This window comes from Hippoglossus hippoglossus, chromosome 17 (assembly GCF_009819705.1).
Source record: "Hippoglossus hippoglossus isolate fHipHip1 chromosome 17, fHipHip1.pri, whole genome shotgun sequence".
NCBI lineage: Eukaryota > Metazoa > Chordata > Actinopteri > Pleuronectiformes > Pleuronectidae > Hippoglossus > Hippoglossus hippoglossus.
The window spans coordinates 12,244,535-12,267,435 of record NC_047167.1 but is presented as its reverse complement, the minus strand read 5'-3'; the positions used below and the strand labels follow the sequence as shown (position 1 = coordinate 12,267,435).

At 41.6% G+C, this 22,901-nt stretch overlaps 1 protein-coding gene across 1 annotated transcript; it reads left to right on the top strand.

Annotated features, from left to right (window-relative positions):
* The first annotated feature begins 277 nt into the window (after positions 1-277).
* Positions 278-18,470, top strand: klhl24a (kelch-like family member 24a). The gene is made up of 8 exons (XM_034613610.1): positions 278-586; positions 2,393-2,511; positions 2,599-3,443; positions 5,065-5,249; positions 8,723-8,841; positions 14,925-15,113; positions 17,223-17,411; positions 17,534-18,470. Exons 2-8 carry the CDS (start codon positions 2,437-2,439, stop codon positions 17,732-17,734), a joined length of 1,803 nt encoding a protein of 600 aa, XP_034469501.1. The 5' UTR covers positions 278-586; positions 2,393-2,436; the 3' UTR covers positions 17,735-18,470.
* The last annotated feature ends 4,431 nt before the right edge of the window (positions 18,471-22,901 follow it).

Sequence of the window (22,901 nt, the reverse complement as noted above, 5' to 3'; positions counted from 1 at the left end):
AAAACTGAATTCAGTGACGTTTTCCAGTCGTTATAGTTTATTATTGTTGTATAAACTGTCGTGTACATGTTGTAAAAAGTGGTTTTATTTTCGCGTTGTGTTGTTTAACCGCTGTCACTTCTTGTTATGAAAACTTTTTCCTCCGCCTAAACTTCAGTTTGTTTGCAAACAAAGGAGAGCCACGTGGAGAACCCCAAGCATCTGGGTAGTGTAGTTCCTGAATGAGCGAAACTAACAGGCGGCGCTCTCGTTCGAACTCCGTTACCCATGATGCATCGCGGCCGCGCAGCTGGGTCGCAGCAGAGGGCTGGATGTGTTTTTCCTCCTGACAAGTATAAATGGCCTCAGTGTTTACAGTTAGTTATTCGAGGTCTTATGCTGCTGTCGCCGGCTGAAAGTCAAAATGTCTCCGCCGTGCAACCGCACAATGTGTTTCTCATGACTGCTCGAGCGCTGTCAAAGACACTGGTCAAACTTTACAGGAGACATTAGATTTTTTTCCCCCCCCAGACTTTTTGTTGTGGTTTTTTCTTCATCCTTCACTTGTGACTGAGGAAGACGCGTCAAGAGGAAACTTCTGCTCAAGGTAAACACTTTTTATTCGCAGTAAAGTACGTAGTTAAAGTTTGTGAATCTACGGTCACTTCGTGCTGTTTGAATTTGTGAGTCAGAGAGTTCAGTCCCTGTTGTTGTTAAGGGTTAACGGTCAGCAAGAGGCAAGTCTCCTTTGTCTGATAAACACAAGCTCACAGTGTGGTTACCTCCTGCGTACTTATACTTATATATTATTATAGAATACTTCACTGTATATAACTCATACTTAAAATGACATTTAAAAGCTATGATGTTTTTAAAATGGCAATAATAACATTATTATTATTATTATTATTATTATTATTATTATTATTATTATCATCACCATTACACAAGTTTGATTTTTCACTTTTCACATCCCAAAGTGCTCTACAATGGGAGCAAAAATAAAACAGGCTAGTAATAAAATAATCTGCAAAAATGTTGTATAATGTATAATGTATATGTATAATGTTTGCTGTAAGTCTTTGTCAGTTTCAGTAGAACTTTGTTTGTTTTAACTTGTATAACAGCGCACAATAAGACAGTTAAAACATGAATGACACAATCTAATCAACACTTTAATAATGCGCTAAAGTCACATATATATGATATTATTATTATTATATTATTTTTGTGACTTTTTACAAGTACACCAGCACACAATAAGATACAAAATAAATGACACAATTAAATCATTATTATTATTACTATTATTATTATCATTATATGTTGTGTTATTTTGTTGTGTCCATTTGAAGCTTTAACTATGTAACTATTTGTAACCTGTGTAACAGCACATCACAACAGAGTTAAAGCATGACACAAAACAATCAGCTCAACGTCACTCTGCCTTATTTGTTTTGTATTCTTGAGTCCTCCTCGGTGAATATTACTCACAAAGTAAATCTCTGATGCGTCCGACACCACCGGCTGAACCTGTCCTTTTGTCTAACATGACTTCGACGAGCTGCTGCTGCTGCTGGCAATTAAAGCACATGAACAGTCTGAGTCAGTATTAAAAATAACCTTACAGGATCAAAGGCTAAACCTGCTGCCAACTATACCACAGGCAGCGTGGCCATAGATAAGAGATTTTTAATGTTTTGATCGAATGTTTGCAAGAACTGGAGAATAATATGTCCTGAAACATGCACACATTTTTTCTCTGTAATTCATGGGAGCACCTTGGTTGGTTGCTATAAGAAACTCCTTTTAAACAAACAGATGTTGTAAAATCTCCATGGGAAGCGTCACTGAAGGTTATCAGTGGCTTCAACTTGGCACTTGTGCTTCAACTTGGCACTTGTTTTTCAACCGCTTATTATGTAGTGCCTAATAGCTTCCCTGCCCCCACGCTTCTTCAAAACAAACCTGACTGACGTGTAGGCCAACCACTGCTCAGCCTCTCTCCCGCCTGTGTCTCCTCAACCATCTTCCGTCCCATTGTCATCCGAGGCACGACTGTTCCCCAGCAGCGATAAGCTGGAGGAAGTGTCCCACAGTTTTTCTGTGCAGCTCAGATTTCATTCCTTGAAACGGTTTTCTTAGTCATTTTTGCAACACCCCCCACAGGCAGCAGAAAAATAGTTTGTGGGACTCATGTCTTCTCCAACTTTTGTACCCATGCTTTTTGTTATTGTTCCATGAGAGCTTTGTTTTCATGCAATGAATGTTTTCAATTTGATTTACGATGATCCGATTAGCATTTATAAATGTGTGACGTTTACTGGCTGTTCTCTACAACAACATTCGAAGTCGATCATGTGAAGTGATATTTTATGGAAGCATGTACTGTATTTTCTTTCTTCGCCCTCAGGTCATCTTAAGGTTGAGAGAAGGTCTACGTTGAAGTTGGCAGCCATGGTGTTGATTCTGGGCAGAAGGATGATCAGGGAGGAGCCAGGGATCAGAGATTCACCAGCTGTCAAACGCAAGGTGCTGTGAAATAAAAGGTTTGTATCGCCTTCTGTCGTTTAAGTCACATATTTTTGCTAATCATTATACATGTTGTTGTTTCTTCAGGTCTTTGAGGTTGATTCCAAGACTCTAGCCAGCCACGATGTCTTGGACTTCTGCTCCGGCGCATCCCACTCAGACGGCATCCTGCAGGTGTTCAACGAGTTCCGCGACTGCCGCCTGTTCACTGATGTGGTCATCAGCGTGCAGGGCCGCGAGTTCCCCTGCCATCGCGCTGTGCTCTCCGCATGCTCCTCCTACTTCAGAGCCATGTTCTGCAATGATCACCGCGAGAGCCGTGAGATGCTGGTGGAGATCAATGGCATCCTGGCCGAGGCGATGGACTCCTTCCTCACCTATGTATATACTGGCCGCGCCAAGATCACCACTGAGAATGTCCAGTTCCTCTTCGAGACCTCCAGCCTCTTCCAGATCGCCACACTGCGCGATGCCTGTGCAAAGTTCCTGGAGGACCAGTTGGACCCGTGCAACTGCCTGGGCATCCAGCAATTCGCAGATGCTCATGCCCTGAAGCAGTTGGCCAGCCGCTGCCGCAGTTACGCCCTGGCCAACTTCTCAGAGGTAGCTCAGCACGAGGAGTTCCTCGACCTGCGCAGGGAGGAGCTGGAAGAGCACATTGCCAGCGATGAGCTGTCCATCGGTAAGGAGGAGGTCGTGTTCGAGGCCGTGATGCGATGGGTGTACCACAGCGTGGAGCACAGGAAGCCCATGCTGAAGGCCCTGCTGCACCATGTGCGCCTGCCGCTTATGCACCCCAACTATTTTGTCCAGACGGTAGAGGGAGATCAGCTTATCCAGAACGCTCCAGAGTGCTACCAGCTCCTCCATGAGGCCAGACGCTACCATGTGCTAGGAAATGAGATGATGTCACCCAGAACTTGTCCACGCAGGTAACTGAAATGTCGCTTTACTAGTTTACGAGTAAGCCAGAGGGAAGATCAGCTGTTCTAGATTGTTATCTATCATAAATCTTTGTTCTGTGTTGATTCCATTACTTGTTAGTGTGACTAAATGCGTAAAGTGTATGCTCGATGAGGTCACATGAATGATTGCGCATGAACTTTGTGCTCCTTCTGCCACTGTTGTTGTAAGTCTTTGTGCGAGTGTGTGTGTGTGTTAGAGAGAGAGAGAGAGAGAGAGAGAGAGAGAGAGAGAGAGAGAGAATTATTGTGCTGAACAAACAAATGTGTCATTGAATGTTTTGTTTTGTAGCCCTTTATTTAAATGGAAATTATAATGAGGGAGGCAGGGTATGTTCGTACACAGACAGGTTAGCTGGAAATAAAAAAAAAAAACGAGATGAAAAGTTGAGTCTTGTTATCATGTGCTGCCACGATAACAAGACTCAACTATGCTGATTTGTCTGATATATCAGTCAGCCAAGTTTATCAGTTCTACATTAGTGTCGGTGAATCTGCTCTCTCATATGAAAACGTATCTTTACGAAACATAATGCAGAAAATATGTTTTGGGTAATTTGGAAATGGTGAAAATACAATTAACAAAGAAAGATGCTTTTGTACCTAATGTAGCTATTAATCCAGTTCTGTACACTGCACACTCTACTATAGAGTGTGGTCTTTTATGTGTTTTTGTTTGTAGAGAGCCCAGTTGGCTGTTACAATGTGATATTTGATAACGAACAAAGGTTGCCGCTGACTGAAACGCTATGAATGAGAGACAAAATACACCATCTGGTCGCCTGCTGTGCCAGGGCAACAACCGGTCGCACAGCTGCCTTTGTGTGTTGGACCTGCTGCAAGGGTTAAAGTGGAGCCGGTGCCAATTGTCATATATCAAGGATGTGTGCCGTGTATTTCAGGTTTATTGTGTGATCTGTTCAGTTCAGCAAGCTCAGTTCCCGCACTGTCGGCTTTGTTTGCCCTGAGGGCCCAAACCTCTCCTGCTCAAAACAGATGCCTGATTCTCTTCTTTCTCAGTCCACACCTGTGCTTCTCTCTTCTCATGGGAAGCCCGGAGAATCTAATTAATCACTCGCACACACATAACGTGAGCACACAGATAAAGCTGAATCGCTCCTGGGCTAGACAGTAAACGCATGCATATAAATATATATAAACTGTCAATGAGTGGGACCTTATTTTCACTGTATGTGTGGGAGTTATAGACCGATAAGCAGCTTGTAGCCTCTATGTGGTGTCGGTGTTTCAGAATGAAGCTGCAGTTGATTAGCTGCCTGTAGGAAATGTGGTCATACTCTCGGCATGTGACTAGCAGCCAAATAGGAAAGAATTGTGATCATGGAAATTGAGCTCCCAAGTCTGTTTTGTGTCACATCACACAGCCCCCTTTTAAAGATTCAAGATTTAATAAATATGTATCTCTCGCTGGTGTATGACACACAAATGAATACAGTACGGTACATGGCAAGACACAAAACATCACCCTGAATACAAATACAAAAGAAAAATACTGTATAGTGACGGGACTGTGTTTCTATTCCTCTGTCCAACCCCCCCCCCCCCCCCCCCCCCCCTTTCATCTGTACAGGTCGACCGGCTTCTCTGAGGTGATCGTGGTGGTGGGTGGCTGCGAGAGGATAGGAGGCTTCAACCTGCCGTACACTGAATGCTATGATCCAGTCACAGGAGAGTGGAAGTCACTGGCCAAACTCCCTGAGTTTACCAAGTCAGAGTACGCTGTCTGTGCCCTCCGCAACGATATTCTGGTGTCCGGTAAGTTCCACATTTGTCACAAATAAATTCAATAACAAGGCTTGAAACGAACAAAACAGAAACTTAACTCTGATGTTCAACCCCTGGTACCCATTGCTATGCACCTACTTCTTCTGTGCTTACAATCTGATATTCTTTGTTGTCATAAAGTCCAGTTTCCCTAAGTATTAATTGCTTTATATTCCAAAAACAATTCCACTGAAGGGCCGTGGTCAGTGTGTGTCTGTGCTTCACACGCCATTTGAACTCACTGTGGAGTGGCAGGAAAGGCCTTGGTGGCTCTCTGCCCTGTGTTAGCTTTACAGCCATGTTGAGTTTGAGATGACGGAAAATATGAGAGCAACATCTGGATGCACTCTCCAGGCTCCGCACTTAGAGCGACCGTCATTGGCTCGCTCAGTCCTCTGCCCTTCCTGTTGGCCAATCATCAAGCTCACAACCTTTTACATCTATTCAGCAGCTTTCTAGGATCCTCTTTGTGCCAAAACCCAACGACGGTTTTCAGTTTGAGCCTTCAGCCCATATGCTGTGGTGTAAAACTAGGTCACAGGGCCTCTTGGCAAAGCCATGGCATTTCTAGAACTTGTGCCTTCAGTAAAAAAAACAACACCTAAACTGAACAAAACATTATTATTATTACATCACTCATTTTAACAAATGAGGTCAGGGTAATGGTAGTTGCCAACTCCAACATTGTTTTGAATTTGTGCTGTGCACAAGAGGCAGTTTTGTCAGGTTGTTGGATCGAGAGCATGGGAGATCACCTTACATTGAGTTCAAATTGTGCCTGATTGGACTGCTCATGCTCAGACATGCTTCATATAAACTGCATGACACTACTTGAAGAAAGTTGAAATGTATAGGGAGGGTGGATGAGCATATAGGTGAAAAAGAATGTTCCTTCCCTCAGCGGAGAGTGTGCAATGCTTTTTCATGTGCTCTCACTGTGCTCAGTGACTCACAGTCCTCAAGCGTGTGCTATCAGTCTGCCTGCAAGCACTGCCTGGAAAAGTCAACATACCCCTCCCTCCACATCTCTCTGTCTAACACATACAGGCTCACTACTACTTTATCATCTTCATTGCCCCAGTTTCCTTCTTTGTCTGCCCTGTCTGCATTTAATCTGCATAAAAAACATTTTCTCAGCTCAATTTTGATCTTGTTATATCCCCACACATGCCTCCATGCTTCCGGTCTGTCTGTCCGTCCCTCTCCTCTCAGTGGGAACTGGTGCAAATACCTCGCAGATCCTCTGGCCTTTAGCACAGCTGCAGTTAGCTGTGGTGCTAAAGAAGGATGTGGCTCAGTTGGGTATAGAAATCTTCTAAAGCCTTTTTCTTCTGGACAGCGTCTTTGGCCACTGCTGACTTTTCATCCATAACACTTCACTGAGCCACTTTGTTATATCCAGAGTGTGTTTACTGGATTAACCACGGAAATGCCTTTGAGTCCAGGAGTGCTTGAGATTACAGTGAGCAGGATCTCAGTTATGATCTGATCCCACAAGATGAAATATGTACTGACGTGAAATAAATGTCTCTCTGCTGTGTGACACCACTGTAGGACTTAGAGTACTTTTGTACAATGTGTTATCAGCTCATGAGTAGTGGAACACATGTACTCAGACTCTGACACGTATTCTCGCTGCCTGCATGAACGTCAGGAATTCTCTTGACACACTGAGCCAGATCATTAGCACGAGCAACAAAACTGCATGTTACAAAAGGTTATGTGTAATTTTCAGAAAAGCTGTCACACAAATTACAGCGGGGCCTCCCAAAGTCAATGCAAAGTGGTCCTAAAGAACATTGATTAGCAGCTATGGTCCTCCCCATCTGAGCGGAAGTTTAAGTTGTTGAGAAAAAAACCTGTCTACTAACAAGCTGTCTACGTCCACAAATTGGTCTTTGAAGCTGTACATCTTCATCAAACAGTTTCCTTATGCAAATCTCTGCAAACAGAAGCCTCAAGGGCAGCAGACTGTCTGCCTCTTTCACTTCCCAGCAGATTACTGAGCGCACACACTTAGCGACAAACTTCCTTCTCTTGCCTCCTCGAGTCTGTGTTCTACTGTGTAATTTAAGACGACTGAACATTAATTAACTTATATTAACCCCCCCACCACACACACACACACACACACACAAAACAGATGTTGGTAGACACGGAGGTGTTTTTTGTTTTTTTTGGATATCTGTCAACTGTCTTACAGTATGAGGGAAGGAACACTTTGTTTGCATGTGAATGGAAACGAGGTCTAGACACCTTTTGTTTACACTGGCAGGTTTTCTTTATGTCTTTCATTGCTGCACAGAACCACCCACATTTGTGTCTCTATCACAGCAAAATGTCACGGACTGACATTTTGTGTTATTTTAGTTTCAGGAGACAATCAGGTATCTGTATCTCATTACGAGATATCACCACCATGTGATCAATTTAAGTCCTGGTGTGAAATAACACAGATTGTCACTGACCTTTCTGTTTGTGTGCTCGAGTTGTGTACCCATGCTACACCCATGCTCAGAAGTATACTTCTCCAGAATTTCTTGTTGGACAAAAGCCATCTGCTACCAGTTTAAAGAGCCCTGAGGCAATAAACCTTGTTCATAAAAATATTGTTGGAGTGATAACGTTTCCCCAGTTGACCTACATTTGATCTCCTTTCGGCCGTTACTTGTGTTGTATACTGGCAGGTTTTTTTCTGCGGTTCAGAGCTGAATCAACAGACAGGTGTGTGCTTAGTGATGGCCATGGAGTGGTGGCGGTGGTGGGGGGGGTATTTAGCTAGAAGGGTGCACGTGTCCGGGCTTGTGAAAAAAACAGGTCCTGTTGTTTTTCTTTAGAACTTCTCATAGCACGCTCTGTTTGTCCTGAGACAACAGAGCAGGTACTCGGCCATAATGTAGTAGATTTAATTATGCTCTAGATCTGTTCACTACCAAAGATCCTGATTATGCTATGAATGATGGTGTCTGATGGTTATTTTGATTGGTGACACCTGTGCCTACGACATGAAATGTGATGCCGGTCGTGTGTGTGAGAGAGAGAGAGATGTAAACACACAATCCAAAGCTGGCTGTCCACCAAGACCAACTGGGTATAAAAAACAAAGAAAGAAAACTTAACTTGCCAAATAAGGGTATAGGGGTGTGCCTTAATGATAATCAAATGGCATTACAAAGAGAAAATAGATAAGAAAAAATTAAATAGATCAGACAAAAGAACTAGAGGGGTGCCTCCGCCAAGGCTGATGCCCTATCTCAACATGTCAAGTGAAACTAAATTTCTGGGTCTCCCCATTTATTCAGATCCACATGAACATTGAGTAGGTTCTTCCCTGACTCGTACTGCCTCATTCCACCAATTCTAATCTGACCTGTAGTTTTTGCGTAACCCTGTCTATTCAAACTGAGCTCAAATCTCAAATATTGACAGTTGTGTGCCATCTTTGTGTTTTTTGGTGTTTTTAGGTGGTCGTATCAACGGCAGGGATGTGTGGATGTACAACTCGCAGCTCAACCTCTGGATCAGAGTGGCTTCTCTTAACAAAGGCCGCTGGAGACACAAGATGTGTGTCCTTCTGGGCAAGGTAAGGACTGGAGGGAATCCCAAGATCTATGCCTCTGCTTTAGGGGGAATGACAACCCCCACCACAGAACAGATTGCATCTGATGCAGGAACTGCATACAATTTTCTGCCCTCTCGCATACCCAAAAGGAATCATGGTAACATTTTTCATTTACCTCATATAGTTGCTCCTCTCTGGAAAGAAGACGACAAAGTGATCATGTTACTTTCAGAAATATAAAATTGGAGTGTTTCATATTCTCTTTATTACCTGGTGTTTACTTATCACAGGTGAAGTGCAAAGGGGGCTGTGATTTACACTTTGAGAAAATGATCTGTTCTGCTGGACTGGAATTTTCCTTGGAGCCTTTCTTTCAAGTCATACCTTTCACAATCATATGCGTCAGCCCACTGTTGACATTCTCTTACCTGCACGCTCAAAGGAATTTCTCCTGAAAAATACCAAAGGCTTTACACACTGAGTGATGATTGAGATTAAGGATCTAGTTTCAGATTAGTTACTCAGCCGCAGAATCCCAGTCAAATTTGACTACAGCCTCCTTCCTGCTTAAAGTACATCTCTTATGTTGCTTGATGAGGGCACACTCTAATGAGGAATGACATTTTATTTTAGTGTGGATTTGTTTGTGGCCCCAGGGTTTTTTTCTAACCCACTGGTGCCAACTCATCCGTGTATCATCCTGGACACATAGGAGCAGATTCATCAGGGAGAAGGAAGTTTGCCTTTATTTGCCAGCATTGCAACCAGGTAGGCAAAGGCAGTTACCTGGGGCCCCGAGAACAGCTGATTAGGTCATTCCACAGCAATGACAATCTTGTGAGAAGCCCCTAAAATTCTTGGATTGTCTATGTACAGGCAGACTGCAGTGACACAACAGTCAGCACCCCCATAACAAGGCTTCATGCCACTAGCTTTCTGCCAAGAGCCTCATGATTTCAGTTTTGGTTGAAAACTAAAATGCCTTTCATATATCATGTGTTGCTTGAGGTGGGGGGGGGGGGGGCGCCCAGGTCCCTGTTTGTTGGGCGCCCAGGTCCCTGTTGCCCCCAAAGTCCCTTGAAATGCTACTTGAATGGGTGAAATCCACCATCACTTTTGAAATCAACCATCATTTGTAATTCTTTAAATCCCCCCCCCCCATTTTACGTCTCGTAGAAATTTTTATTGTTTTCATAACTATTTCAATCACATATAACCCTTGTCCCCCTGTATATTTACGATACACCAGGATCTGACACTGAAATGTTAGTTAGGTTAATGTCTAGACATGACTTGATCGTTAATCCTCGATCACTGTTTATATTTACGAGCAGTACTATTTCCAGTTTGCAGCACCGAGGTGGACATTCTTGTTCGAGGGCAGTGGGAGTTAAATGGATGTGTGCCAGCACCTCATACTTTACCAAGTAAAGAACTGTATCGTGCTTCATGTGTCTCTGCTCAATCACTTAAGCCTGGTGTGGCCATACATAGCGATTGTAACTCCTGATAGGTCTGTAAACACACAGCGGGTGTGCATGCACCGGCGTAATTTAGCACGCATACTCTGTAAATGTAAACAGTTCGAGGCTGCCCATGTCCCAGTGTAATGCTGCACACAGGGAAGAATAACTATAAATAACGATATTCCTATAAAATGTTCGTTGCCACATTTTAAAATATTCCTCAACTAGACAGTCAGGTTTGTCTTTATTGCGTAACATTTGCATTCGTAGCGTATTCTAACGACCATCATGATGCAAAACAAATGTGGACCCCTTGTGATACAAAAGCATGTTTACTTCACTAAAAGTTCCCCAAGTGTAATTATCTGTTATTAGTGTTGCGTGAAAGAGGAGAGGCCAGTGATTGTCTTGGTTAAAGCAGGCACAGCACCATAGAGATGACACATACCACTCGCAGCCAAGTTTAGTCATCATGTATACAAGTGATCACGCTTGTGTACATACAGGGATTCCTGGTAAGCTATGGGCTTGAATAGTGCTGTATTTTCTTGGTAAGAAAGGTCTTGACTCAGGAGGACAAACATACCACTTTTTTGTTTTTGGATATCTACTTGAGGCCAATCCTCACTGGATTTTCTGTGGCTTTCAAGCAACACCCAAAATGCTTTGTTGCCTCACCACCGAAACAACAAACACATAATCAGCGATCAAACTAGACACTGGTTTTCCACAACAGTGAGGAAATCAGCTGCCACACTGGGGCTATAAAAGTCAGTAATTAACTCCAAAGTGAGTCATGTATCAATGTATGGTGAAAACAAGTCTGACTGACTCGGCTGCTGCCATTCAACTTCACTATAGAGGAAGCCAAGTTGAAACTTCATGAACTGCAACTGGCTGAACTCCCACGCTGAAAGGATTTGATCATGAAATAAGATGGCAAAGTAGATGTTTTTGGTCAGTTGTTCCATAAACACATATTGTATTTTTATACTCAAGTCCAAGGCCTCCAAATTAGGAGCTGAAGTGTCATTACAAACGTCACACAAAACACTAGAATACCTCTGCCAAGGCCCGGGAGTCCCCTTAAAGTTAATCAAGCTGCACCAAATTGTACACACTTATAGATATCAGTTACTGAAACATGCCTGATTCTTTAATTTATCAAGATCCCTGAATCATTCCCTGGAAAGTCAGTGAAAATATCCAAACCCTTAAAAAAAGTAAAAGAAAAATCATGGCTTCGTCCTGTTTTCTGAATCCACACCAAATGTCATTGGGTTCATCCCCAACACATCCTTCCACCAAGTTTCATGGAAATCCGTCCAGTGCTGCTAAATTAAAGACGAACAAACAAAAGATAACCTCCTTGGTGGAGGTGGTAAATAATAAACCAGGTAATAAACGGGAGGAAATAAACAAGCAGTGATATATACAGTATATAGTCCTTTCACCATATATATATATTCACATACACACACATCCTATTGTTTGTGGAAAACTGCATTCTGTGGTGATGTTAAATCCCAGGAGATGCTCTTGTGACCACATGTGGTTTCCTCTTCTGTTTTGTCCTCATTGTTTGGGCATTGTCCTTCAGAACCCTGTTGTCCGCGGTATTTCATTTTCTCTTGTTTCTTCTTTCCAGTGAATTTTTCTTGTTATTGTTTCATTCCAGGTTATATTTGGCCCATTTTATTAAAACAAAACTACAGTATCTCTTTAGGATAATTTTCCTTCAGAATTCAATTTCCTCCATCTCCTCCTCCGGAATTTGGAGCCTGTCATTTCCTCTTTCCGTCTGTAATTTCCCCCTTTTTGAAGTGCAACACTGTTTCTCAAGCAGCATGTGTTGTAAACAAGCCTCTATAATGTATGCCTGCACGCTCACCACAGTGTACTTTGTGCTGACCTTTTGATTAACTGCATTGATTGATTTACTCCTTGTCGTAACCTGCTAAGTCTAAACCTGGACAGTGGGTGTAAGAATGTAAGTGTATAAGCACAAGAACACACACTTCTCTGTGTCCTACGTTCTGTGATGTCCTGTTGAACTGGTCTTGTTTCCATAGAGTAAAAGCAAAAATAGGTCACCACTTGTTTTCCTCTCCTCTGGTAACGGCTGTTCTCATCTATCATAATGTTTCACTCTGTCTCGCTCTCTCTTTGTCTCTTTGTCTCTCTCTCTCTGTCCCGCTCTCTTTTGCTCTGTGCTCCGTCCCCTGAAGTCACTCAGTCTCTTGTGTTTCTACTTCTCCCTTCTCTGTTGCCAGGATGCTAAGGAAACTGTTAATCATTTAACTACGGTCAGTGTTTAAACGTGCTCATAAAATTAGCCATGCATTTGCTTGTTGAGTGTCAGTCTGCAGAGAGTCATGAAACTTGCTCGGCTCAGTGTTTATGTGATGGCCACATACCTCGGTTTGATACCGAGCATGTGCTTCCAGCATCGAGCTAATGTGAAATGCTCCTATACTGATTAACACTTTCATGGTGTATTAGTACCACGTGCAGTGTTTTATCGTAGTGTGTGTAGAGTGGTGAGGCCAAAAAGAAAACTGATCTAGTGCCCCCCCCAACCCCCCCTCCCTACCACCAGTGTATTCAAACAAGTTAGTGCAGGGATAACCTCAGAGGAGCATTAAAGGATCAATTGACACAAGATGCGAGGAAGAATGCAGAATGGAACATTTTGTAGTCCCCATTACTTTGGATGATCCACACAACTCAAAAGACAGGGTTGAAATCCTAACCTCCTTGGTGGAGCTAAATATCTTTGTAAGCACTTCATTCTTGACTCGTTAACATACCAACATGCCAACATACTCTTCTTATCTCTCTTACATCTCAATTATGGCAACAAATAACCTGCATTCATAATTTGTTATCAGTTTAATCCACACACACACACACACACACACACAACTAATATCAGCTGATCCCTGTTCCCATAGTCTTATCCTGTGAATTTCCTCCACCAAATGTGGGTAAGATTGCTGTGTTGTTGTCACTGAAAACACACACACACGCACACGCGCGCGCGCACACACACGCACACGCGTGCGCGCACACACACACACACACACGCACACACACACACAGTACTAATATCAGCTGATCCCTGTTCCCATAGTCTTATCCTGTGAATTTCCTCCACCAAATGTGGGTAAGATTGCTGTGTTGTTGTCACTGAAAACACACGTAGACACACACAACTAACACAGCTTTGGAACCACAGTCTGAGTCGTAAGTCAACAAGTTCATGAAGGTGTTTTTCCCCTGTATCACTTTTTCAGTTAAAAAAGGCGGTAGTGCTTTCAGTGAGTCCAGGTGTTGAGTGCAAATATCCATGTGCCACTTCTGTCTTTTTGTTCCTCCTTCCTCCCTTCCTCCCTCCCTCCAACTGTCTCTGTCTTTGTTTGTCTCTCATTTCTCCGCCCCCCTCCCCCCTCTCATCTCTCCTCTACATTTGTTTATGCTTCACATTTTGTGGAAAGACAGGAACAGCCTGAAGGTGATCTGTTGCATAAGACAAACCTGTTGATGAGCAGTGTTATGATTGAAACCAGCAATTCTGCCCATTAACACGTGATCTCCTGTATGATCTCTTCTCTTCGTGCCTCTTGTTCCCACTTCTTTCTCATTGTGACATTCCTGGCGCTCCAGGAGGGTAGTATGCATAACCACGGGGCACTTATTAGAGTGCATATCTTTGGCCAACACAATTCTCCAGTTTGCGATGCTTTAGATGTGAGTGAGGTTTCTGAAATGACATTTTATCACCATTTTATTACCAAATTCAAAAAAACATAGAACATCTTAGATTTCAAAAAAAATGTGGCTTGCCTTGATATCACTGATAATATTATGTTGAATTGTACTACAGTGCACCTTGGGCCATAATTTGTCCGTCCTGGGAGAGGGATCCCTCACATATGGCTCTCTCTGAGGTTTCTACGTTCTTTTTCCCCTTTTTTCCCCCCTTACTCTTGTTGAGGGTTATGGGCAGAGGATGTCACACCTTGTTAAAGTCCTATGAGACAAATTGTGATTTGTGAATATGGGCTATACAAATAAGTTTGATTGATTGATTGATTGATAATTTTCAGTTATTTTTTCGGAAAACCTGAGCTCAAGAGAAAAAAGCCCATCACAAATCTGCCAGGCATTCTGTCCTTTGTGTGTGAGCCGAGCACGACGTTTTCCCCGATTACGGACATTGCGGCATAGAAAATCCATTAGATAGCCCGGCCAACGTGGCAAAGTTCAGGGTATGCAAATACATCAGTGCCTGCGGGTATGCAAGGCAGTGTTTAGAGGTGTAAGAGGAACAAGTAATAAAATAATGGTAGTTCTTGAGAAGCAGTACGTCATCTTTCTACTGCACCAGACGGACTGGTTTGTTAAGTGCTGACGTAGAGACTATTGTATTTATGAACTAGTCAGCTCGAATACAAACATCTTTTGTATATCTATTAATGTGAGTGTGCTTATGTGCGCATAGAGTGCACAACATGTTTTTATCTCAAGTAAACACAACTAATTTTTCGAATGCTCAACGGGACACACATCAGATGTTTTAATCTGGCAATTACAGCCCTTCCTCTAATAGAAGTATGTCTGTGTCTTTGTCCTCAGGTCTATGCCGTGGGAGGCTATGATGGCCAGAGCCGCCTGAGCAGTGTGGAGTGCTATGACTCCTTCTCTAACCGCTGGACAGAGGTGGCACCAATGAAAGAGGGGGTGAGCTCTCCTGCGGTGGCCAGCTGTGCCGGCAAGCTCTTTGTCATTGGAGGAGGGCCCGATGACGAAACTTGCTCAGACAAGGTGGGAAACAGATGTTTGCTGCTGCCCCAACCACACACTTGTAGCACATAGTTATAACAGACAAGGTGCTTTTTGTGTCAGATAACCTGTATTCAGTTATTATACCTTGAAGACACAAGGGATGTGAAAAAAAACATCAAAGTAGACAAACTACAGGGTTGTCTGAACAAAATCTCAACGATTTTTGTTTCTTGTTCATATAATTGATTCTGGTGTTTTTTCTTGCCCTCATACAATATGTGCATGTCTGATCTAACTCATACACTCACATGATATATATCTTTTAAATTAAAAATTATTGGATATATAACTTGTGTTCTTCCTACTTGCACTAAAAAAAAACTAAGTAAGCCAAGCTAGCAGTTCTGGAGAATTATTTATTTCCTTGATGAAATAAAGCTTCCTGAGTAGCCAAGATTAGATTGCTGAACTTGTTTTAGCTTGTTAATGGAGACTGGGGCGATATGAGCGTCAGTAGAAAAACAGGAATGGCATCTTTTCCTGTTGAACATCACTGATTGATAGCCAATGACATAGCTGTACGATAGCTGATGTGATAAAATCCATAGCCTGAAGAATGTTTTTCTGAATTCATTATATCCTGGTCATTATCTGAATGCCAATTTTTTTATTTTACTGTATCACAAGTTTAAATTCACATCAGTCACTGACAGAAAACTATTTACTCCATGAGATGACACTAATCTGCTTTGAAAAGGCAAAATCACCCATTTTTGTAATTGAAAGAAACACATAACAGTCATTAAGATTAACATTTTGGAGTTTGGCAATAAGAGGAATTTATAGATTAGATCATTTGTCATGCTAAAATCTGCCACTGTATAAATACTGTGTTTAGATAACCCCTGTGATCAGAGCATGACAAACTACTCTGGATTATCCCTATTGTGTTTTGACTTAACAGCCGTGATGCTGGTTGTAAACAGGAAGAAAGTGGCATTCGGCGACACTCAACTTTGGTACATGAATTTTTTTCTCCTCTGTAGAATAGCTGATATGTTTTTGTTTGGGCCGCTGCAGGCTAGAGACTGCACAGCCACAGGCAGAGAGACAGTTTGATAAAAGTTTGTCTTGCTGCATGGCTGACTGCCTTAAGGCAATAGAGTTCATGGTGGCTCCACTTTCTTTGAGCCTCTTATCTCTGAAGTCTCCTTACAGGGCCAACCAATAACATTGATTCCAAAGATTGTTTACTGCTGAAGAGAGATCCTCAGCACGTGTTGTTCACATCAGCTGTAGTCAGACAAAACTGTTCGAAAAGAGGCTATTTGAAAGAGAAGTGGTGAGAATATTAGGAATGACCAAAAGTGTAATAGTTAGAAAGCATGAAAGGTTCAGTGTGTAAGATTTAGGTGAAAGAGATCTATTGGCAGAAATTTAATCTAAAATAATCCTAGTGATGTTTTCACTTGTGTGTTTCATCTGAATTGTACGAATTGTTGTTTTATTTACCCTAAAATTGGCCCTTTATATTTAAATACTATATATTTACATCAGGAGAGGGTCCTCTCTACGGAGGCCGCCATGTTTTTTTTACAGAAGCCCAGACTGGACAAACTAAAAGCCTTTTGAGTTTTTATGACAACTGAAGGCTACCACGGGTTCTCTTTCATGTTTGGAAGGACAGGGTGAGGTGAGGGGTATCCAGCTGCAACATGCAACTCCTCCACTAGATGTCACTTAATTCTACACACTGAACCTTTAATAACTCATTGTACGAAAAAATAAGCATTAATAGATTATTTAAAGTTATTTTCATTTCTTTAATGCGTCATGGCATGAACAGACATAGGGTCCCATCCTCTCCCCACAGGGGTGCCCCAAGGCTCAATCCTGAGGCCCCTTCTCTTTGCTGTGTACACCCCTTTATTGGGTCCAATTATCCACTTGCATGGCTTCTCATATCACTGCTTCACAGATAACACATAATTATACCCTTCTTTCAAACTAAATAAGCCCACGGCCTTGAAGACAATCTCTGCTCGTCTCTCTAACATATCTTCTGGATGAGGGAACGTCACCCTCATCTTAACCTCTCCAAGATTGATATGAGTCTTTATTAATATTATATGTAACTGTATGTCACAGGTTCAGTGCTATGATCCAGAGGAAAATTCTTGGTTACTACGGGCTAACATCCCCATCGCCAAGCGCTGCATCACGGCAGTGTCCCTCAACAACCTGATCTATGTGTCCGGTGGTCTCACCAAGTCCATATACTGCTATGACCCCATAGAGGACTACTGGATGCATGTGGTTCAAACCTTTAACAAACAGGTAATAGATTAGATGGAAATACAGAGCACCTAATGAACAAACTGTTAGACCATGCCTGCAAGAATCCAGGGGTTTGTACACTGCCAGCCTACAACCTTTAATTTCTGTCTCTCTCCCTGCAGGAGAGCTGCGGCATGTCAGTGTGCAATGGTAAGATCTTCATCCTTGGCGGCAGAGGGGAAAGTGGTGAAGCTACAGACACCATCTTGTGTTACGACCCATCGTCAGGCATCATCACAGGAGTGGCCGCCATGCCACGGCCAATCTCTTACCATGGCTGTGTCACCATCCACCGCTACAATGACAAGTATCATAAGAAATGACCATGAATAAACACACCGACACGCTCACGTGAGAGCACAAACTGTACAACTTTAACTCTTTGAAATTCATGTTCTTCACGCTTACCCCATGTACAGCATCCTACTTTTTTTTTTACAACAGGCATATTTTATCACACCTTTCAGCTAATATTATTTTTCACAGCATCATGTAGCAGTTGTCGATGTGGTGCAGTAAATCTTTCATTGTTGTGCACCATAGTTATAATAGCCCTTCTGTGAAAATGCTTAGAGGTTGGTAATGTTAATGACCTGCCTGGAACTTGAGATAAAGTGGAATTAGGTCAACATGGCAGATTTGTCTTGCATTAGTAGTAACTGCACAAGGTTGGGGAGAAATGGTTCACGTATTACATGATTAAAGGAACCTGGTCATAATTTATGTAATTAATCTGATTGCAGAAATCCAGGAAAAACATGAGAACTTGTTGAATTCTCAAAAAAAAAAAGAAAAGATTATGACAGTATAAATAAAAATGTAACCATGGAGATTCGTTCTTAACTTTTGGAACACAGGTTAGTAGTAAGATATTGTAATAAGATTTTATAAACTTAAGTTTCACATACTACCCATAGTCCATCGTGACCTAAATGCAGTGCACAAGTCTTTTGTTTACATCTCACCCCCTATTTGCTGAAGAAGCCCTTTGCATATGGTTTAAAACTTAAGCTTATGATAGTTCAGAATGTTTTCTCACAATATTTGCAAACATTCTTTGAAAAATGAATTATGGTAAGTGCAGAGGATGTAGATCTTATGTTTCATACAGGAATCGTTTTGCCAATATAACCAAAAGAGCTAAAACTAATAACATTATGGGGGTTATTATTTTTTTTAATGAATTATTTGTGATTCTAGTGTGATACTCATTATGAGCAGGTAATCCGTTTAACAGTGAACTTCACAACAATGTGCTTTTATTACTGTGCAAAGTTACCTCACCTTGAGTTCTGGGTACCTGACGAGCTAAAGCGATCACAGATAGTGCTAATGAACAAAAACAGTGCCTTGTAGTGACAGTTAAAAAAAACAACATACAAAGCCGAGAGCGATCTGCCTGCAGAAGCAAAAATTATGACAGAAAGATGGAGTCAGGTCAAACATCTGACCTTGTGACCACTGCACTCAATGCAGATGTGTGCACTCATAACAGCACATCACAGCACTGGAAAAGATTGTTCAAAAAAGTACTGTCCTCAATTTGTATCTCTTTTCCGTGATACTAAAAATGACGTGTTGAAAATGTGGTGAACAGTCAGCCAGCTGCTCGCCAGCAGTATCACTCGTCATAAATACAAGTTGCTCTTACCCAGGCTTAAGAGAAGAGATAAAGAACGGAGGCTGTACCATCATATTGGAACACAGCCATTGTTAGCACTTCCCACTTGTTTCCTTTTGTCTCTCACATCCCTGCGCTTATCACCTAGTTTCACATCCTGTGTGTTTCCCATTGCCCTGCTCCAGCTGTGTCACCATCTCACATTGATATCTACTTTTTTAACTTTATTTTTTATCATTATTCTTATTACACTCATTCCTGACATTTTCGTTTCTTTATTTTTTAAGTTATACATTACTTTGACTTTTTTTATAATTGGATGTTTGTTGTATTATCTGTAACTTTAGTGTGTCTATCAACGTTCGTTGATTGGTGCACTGGGCTTGTGTGTGGTTTTGTAGATGTGAGAAGCCTTTGTAGATCAAACTCAAAGACTGTTTAGATTAAGCAGCGTGTTTGTTACATAGGCTGAATGTAAAGATGGACGACATGACGGCTCCCCAAAAGCGAAGCCAAAGCATCTCGATCGCCACCCAGTGAGTGGCTGCAGTATAGGTCACATACTCTGTCTCCTCCTTGTTAGTGGATGGGATATGGACCAAACTAAAAAGTCAAAGTGCACATCAAACACATAGACAGGACGGACCCAGACTCTGGCTCAGCGTTTGTATCAAATTTTAGCTTCTTGTCTGGATAGAGGGGGGAAGTGTCTTCCATCTTTATATACAGTCTATGATTTGTTCTGCATGTACGTATATATGTCTGCGTGTGACTTTTATGACTCAGTCTTGATGTGTTGGACGTTTGTCAAGGAGTTCCAGTGAACTCTGATGCTGGCACCCCTCACCTGTACACCTACAGGTAACCATAGAGACCTCCAGGTGTGTAAGTGTTGATATGTGTTACTGGTCAGCTAAGGTGCCGTGTGTAGCAGTGCTATACCTCACGGGGGGGGATTCAGAGTTCTGAATGAGAAGGCTTGTCAATGGAGTGGCTTATGGTCAGTAAAAGTCACCTTTTACAACATTTGGTGTTGATAGAGTAGAGATATTGCTGTGAACATAACTTTATTTTAAATTGTTTTGGTTTCGTTGTTTAACCTGTATTTAAATGTGTATCTTTCTTGGTTACATATTGTGTTTTTTTCTGAAACTAAGAGCCCCAATTGTGCACTTTGACAGAATCCTGTTAAATGTAGAATTATATGATGATGATGATTACCTTTTAATTTTTTTTTTTTTACTGTATCAGTAAATGTTCTTTGCCTTCATGTGACGTAAGAATCGGGGCCTGTCAGCTCCTCCTGTTGGCCGCCACCTGTCATAGCTCAACAGAATAACAAAACAACAAAGTTAGCTGCAGGCGAACAATGCCATGAGTGAGTAAGAGAGTTTAAACTTGACCTTTTATAGTGACAGGTAGGGGGTTTGCTTCCGTCTGTCAGTCACAGTGACAGAATACAGGGGGTGGGGGATTTTAGTTTAAGGCATTTTCTGAGAAGGATGAGTGCTGTGTCAGGCCATCAACTGTAGTACACACTGAAACAAAACATCCCCAGGCCCGCAGACATCCTGACATCCTGAGGGTTACACAGGAGGCCAACAAGAGGAGGCTGAGGGGTGAGGAAGTGGTAACGCAAAAGAGATGGAGTTCAAAAACAGTGAGAGAGAGAGAGAGAGAGAGAGTTTGAGTGTGTGTGCGTCTGTGATTTCACTGAGTATTTGATGCAGAACGTGACACTGTCCTGTAATGTGGATTTCATTATTCACTGTGTAGAGACTTTCATGAATTGTTTATGCTTTTTGATAAGATTTCGTTAATGTTTATTGATTTTCTGTGGTGAATTCTGGGTCTGTGTGTTGCTGAGGTATTTTCACTCCCACGTGCTAATGGCATGCCTTAAATTAAACAGAGCAGAGTGTTAAAAGTGATAGATGGATTTTAGTCAGGATGCAGATTTAAGCCAAAGTGTATTTGATTGAATCCCAATGGGGACTTTGTTGAAAAATGTGCGTTCATGCAAGTTGGTGGCTTTTACTGTTTAACTGCATAATCCTGCCCTATGTGCCTTACAATAAAAAAAACTAACGGTTGGGAATTCAATTGGATCATTTTGGTATAAACTTTTACTATCACCTTTTCCTCAGATGCTTTTTGTCTAACTGTGGGAAAGCTTTGATTTTTATATCCTGCAGTGTGTTGAAATGTAATGTTTGAGTTGTGTAAGAGAACCATAAATAAAGTTTTTCTGTCTTTACCAACATTTGTGTCCTGTGTCATTTGTAAAAATGGTTTAAGAGTTGAATAATCTAAAAAGGTATTATTATATAGAAATGATAAATATATATATTAGGTGAGCAGAATGTAGAGGCTAGAAAGTTTTTAATTACCTCCGCCAATGTGGTTATGTTTTCACCCCTGTCCACTTGGTTAGTTTGTTTGTTAGCACACTAAAACAACAGAACAGATGCCATTTTGACTCTTGAACATTGTGAGATAGGGCATTTTACAGTATTAGTAAAAAAGTTCTGACAGGAGGGACTGATATATATGAACATGTGAAATGTGGTGCAGCTTGATTGAATGTGCACAGTTATGGAAAGACATTTGAGCATTTATTAGATATCCTTGATATCGCACAAAAAGTTTCCTTGACTAGTTCGGCATTTTGCTGCACTAGTAAGACAAAAACTCTCAAGTGACACTTTTTTCTGTCACTAATGTGACTAGTGGGCATTTTAGATGTCATTACTGTTTCGACCTTACTAGTAGAACTAGTGGAAGTAAAAAATGCTCACTAGTCACACTAGTGACAGGTTTTTGACCTTACTAGTGTAACTACTGAAGCAAAAAGTACTAACTAGTTGCACAAAATGCTAATTAGAAAGCAGGGAGAAGTGTGTTTGAGGCTTCTTATTGGCTCTCCATTTCAAAAACAAAAATGACGGACACAGGATTTTGCAATGGCCCCACCCACTCCATTTAGATGTGGCACACTAATTTTGACATTTTGGCCCTTACTAGTGTGACTAGTGACACTTTTTGAGCCTAACCCCAAACCCTAGTGAAGTCGAAAACAGCCCCTGGTGTAACTAGTTGTACAAGTCATGCCAAAAATGTCCACTAGTTACACTAGTGACAACATTTTTCCTTACTAGTCAAACTTATGATTTGTGGACATTTTGAGCCTCAATAGTTACAAGTAGGCATCATAGTGCTGTGATATCACTGATATCTAATGAATGCTCAAAGGGCTTTCCATACACAGTGGTCTTCACACCAGAAGACTTTTTAATGAAAACCACAAATGTGAACCACAATATGAGGTCTCAATAAACTATATGGCTCCATATGGCTGTTGAATCTCTCATATCATCAAGGGATGAATCACTTTAATGAACCACTGTGTTGATCAAGAAAGTCACACATACTGTATTACAAGCTAGGGTGATGCAACTCCTGCTGCAATAAGCATTCATGAGGCCTTTTTGTTGTGTCTGATGTTCTGATTTGTATACTTCATATTGTGGTTTTGATCAAAACCACAAACATTCTTCTTGCACATTCTTGAGGACACAATGTGTCTGCAGCAACACTCAACAATGCAGAAAGAATTTCTAGTTCTCAGACAAGACAGCATTGTATGTAAATCACGTGAGTGCGTGCATTAATCTTGATCAGACTTTTGGCACTCGCAGTGTAGTGTCACTTCACACCCACACACATCCTGGTTAGAGACACAAGCAGGCATAAATTAATAAGAATAAAAGATATAGTTCTGAATGGACTGTATTTATAAAGCACTTTTCTGGTGTCATCAATCAACTCAAAGTGCTTTACAGCACAAGTTACACCCATTCACACACACA

Bases quoted from the DNA above. Each gene is read 5' to 3' on its own strand.
- klhl24a (XM_034613610.1), top strand. From the start codon at position 2,437: ATGGTGTTGATTCTGGGCAGAAGGATGATCAGGGAGGAGCCAGGGATC. The intron at 2,512-2,598 runs GTGCTGTGAAAT...TTGTTTCTTCAG, and splicing joins CACCAGCTGTCAAACGCAAG to GTCTTTGAGGTTGATTCCAA. The intron at 17,412-17,533 runs GTAATAGATTAG...CTCTCCCTGCAG, and splicing joins TTCAAACCTTTAACAAACAG to GAGAGCTGCGGCATGTCAGT.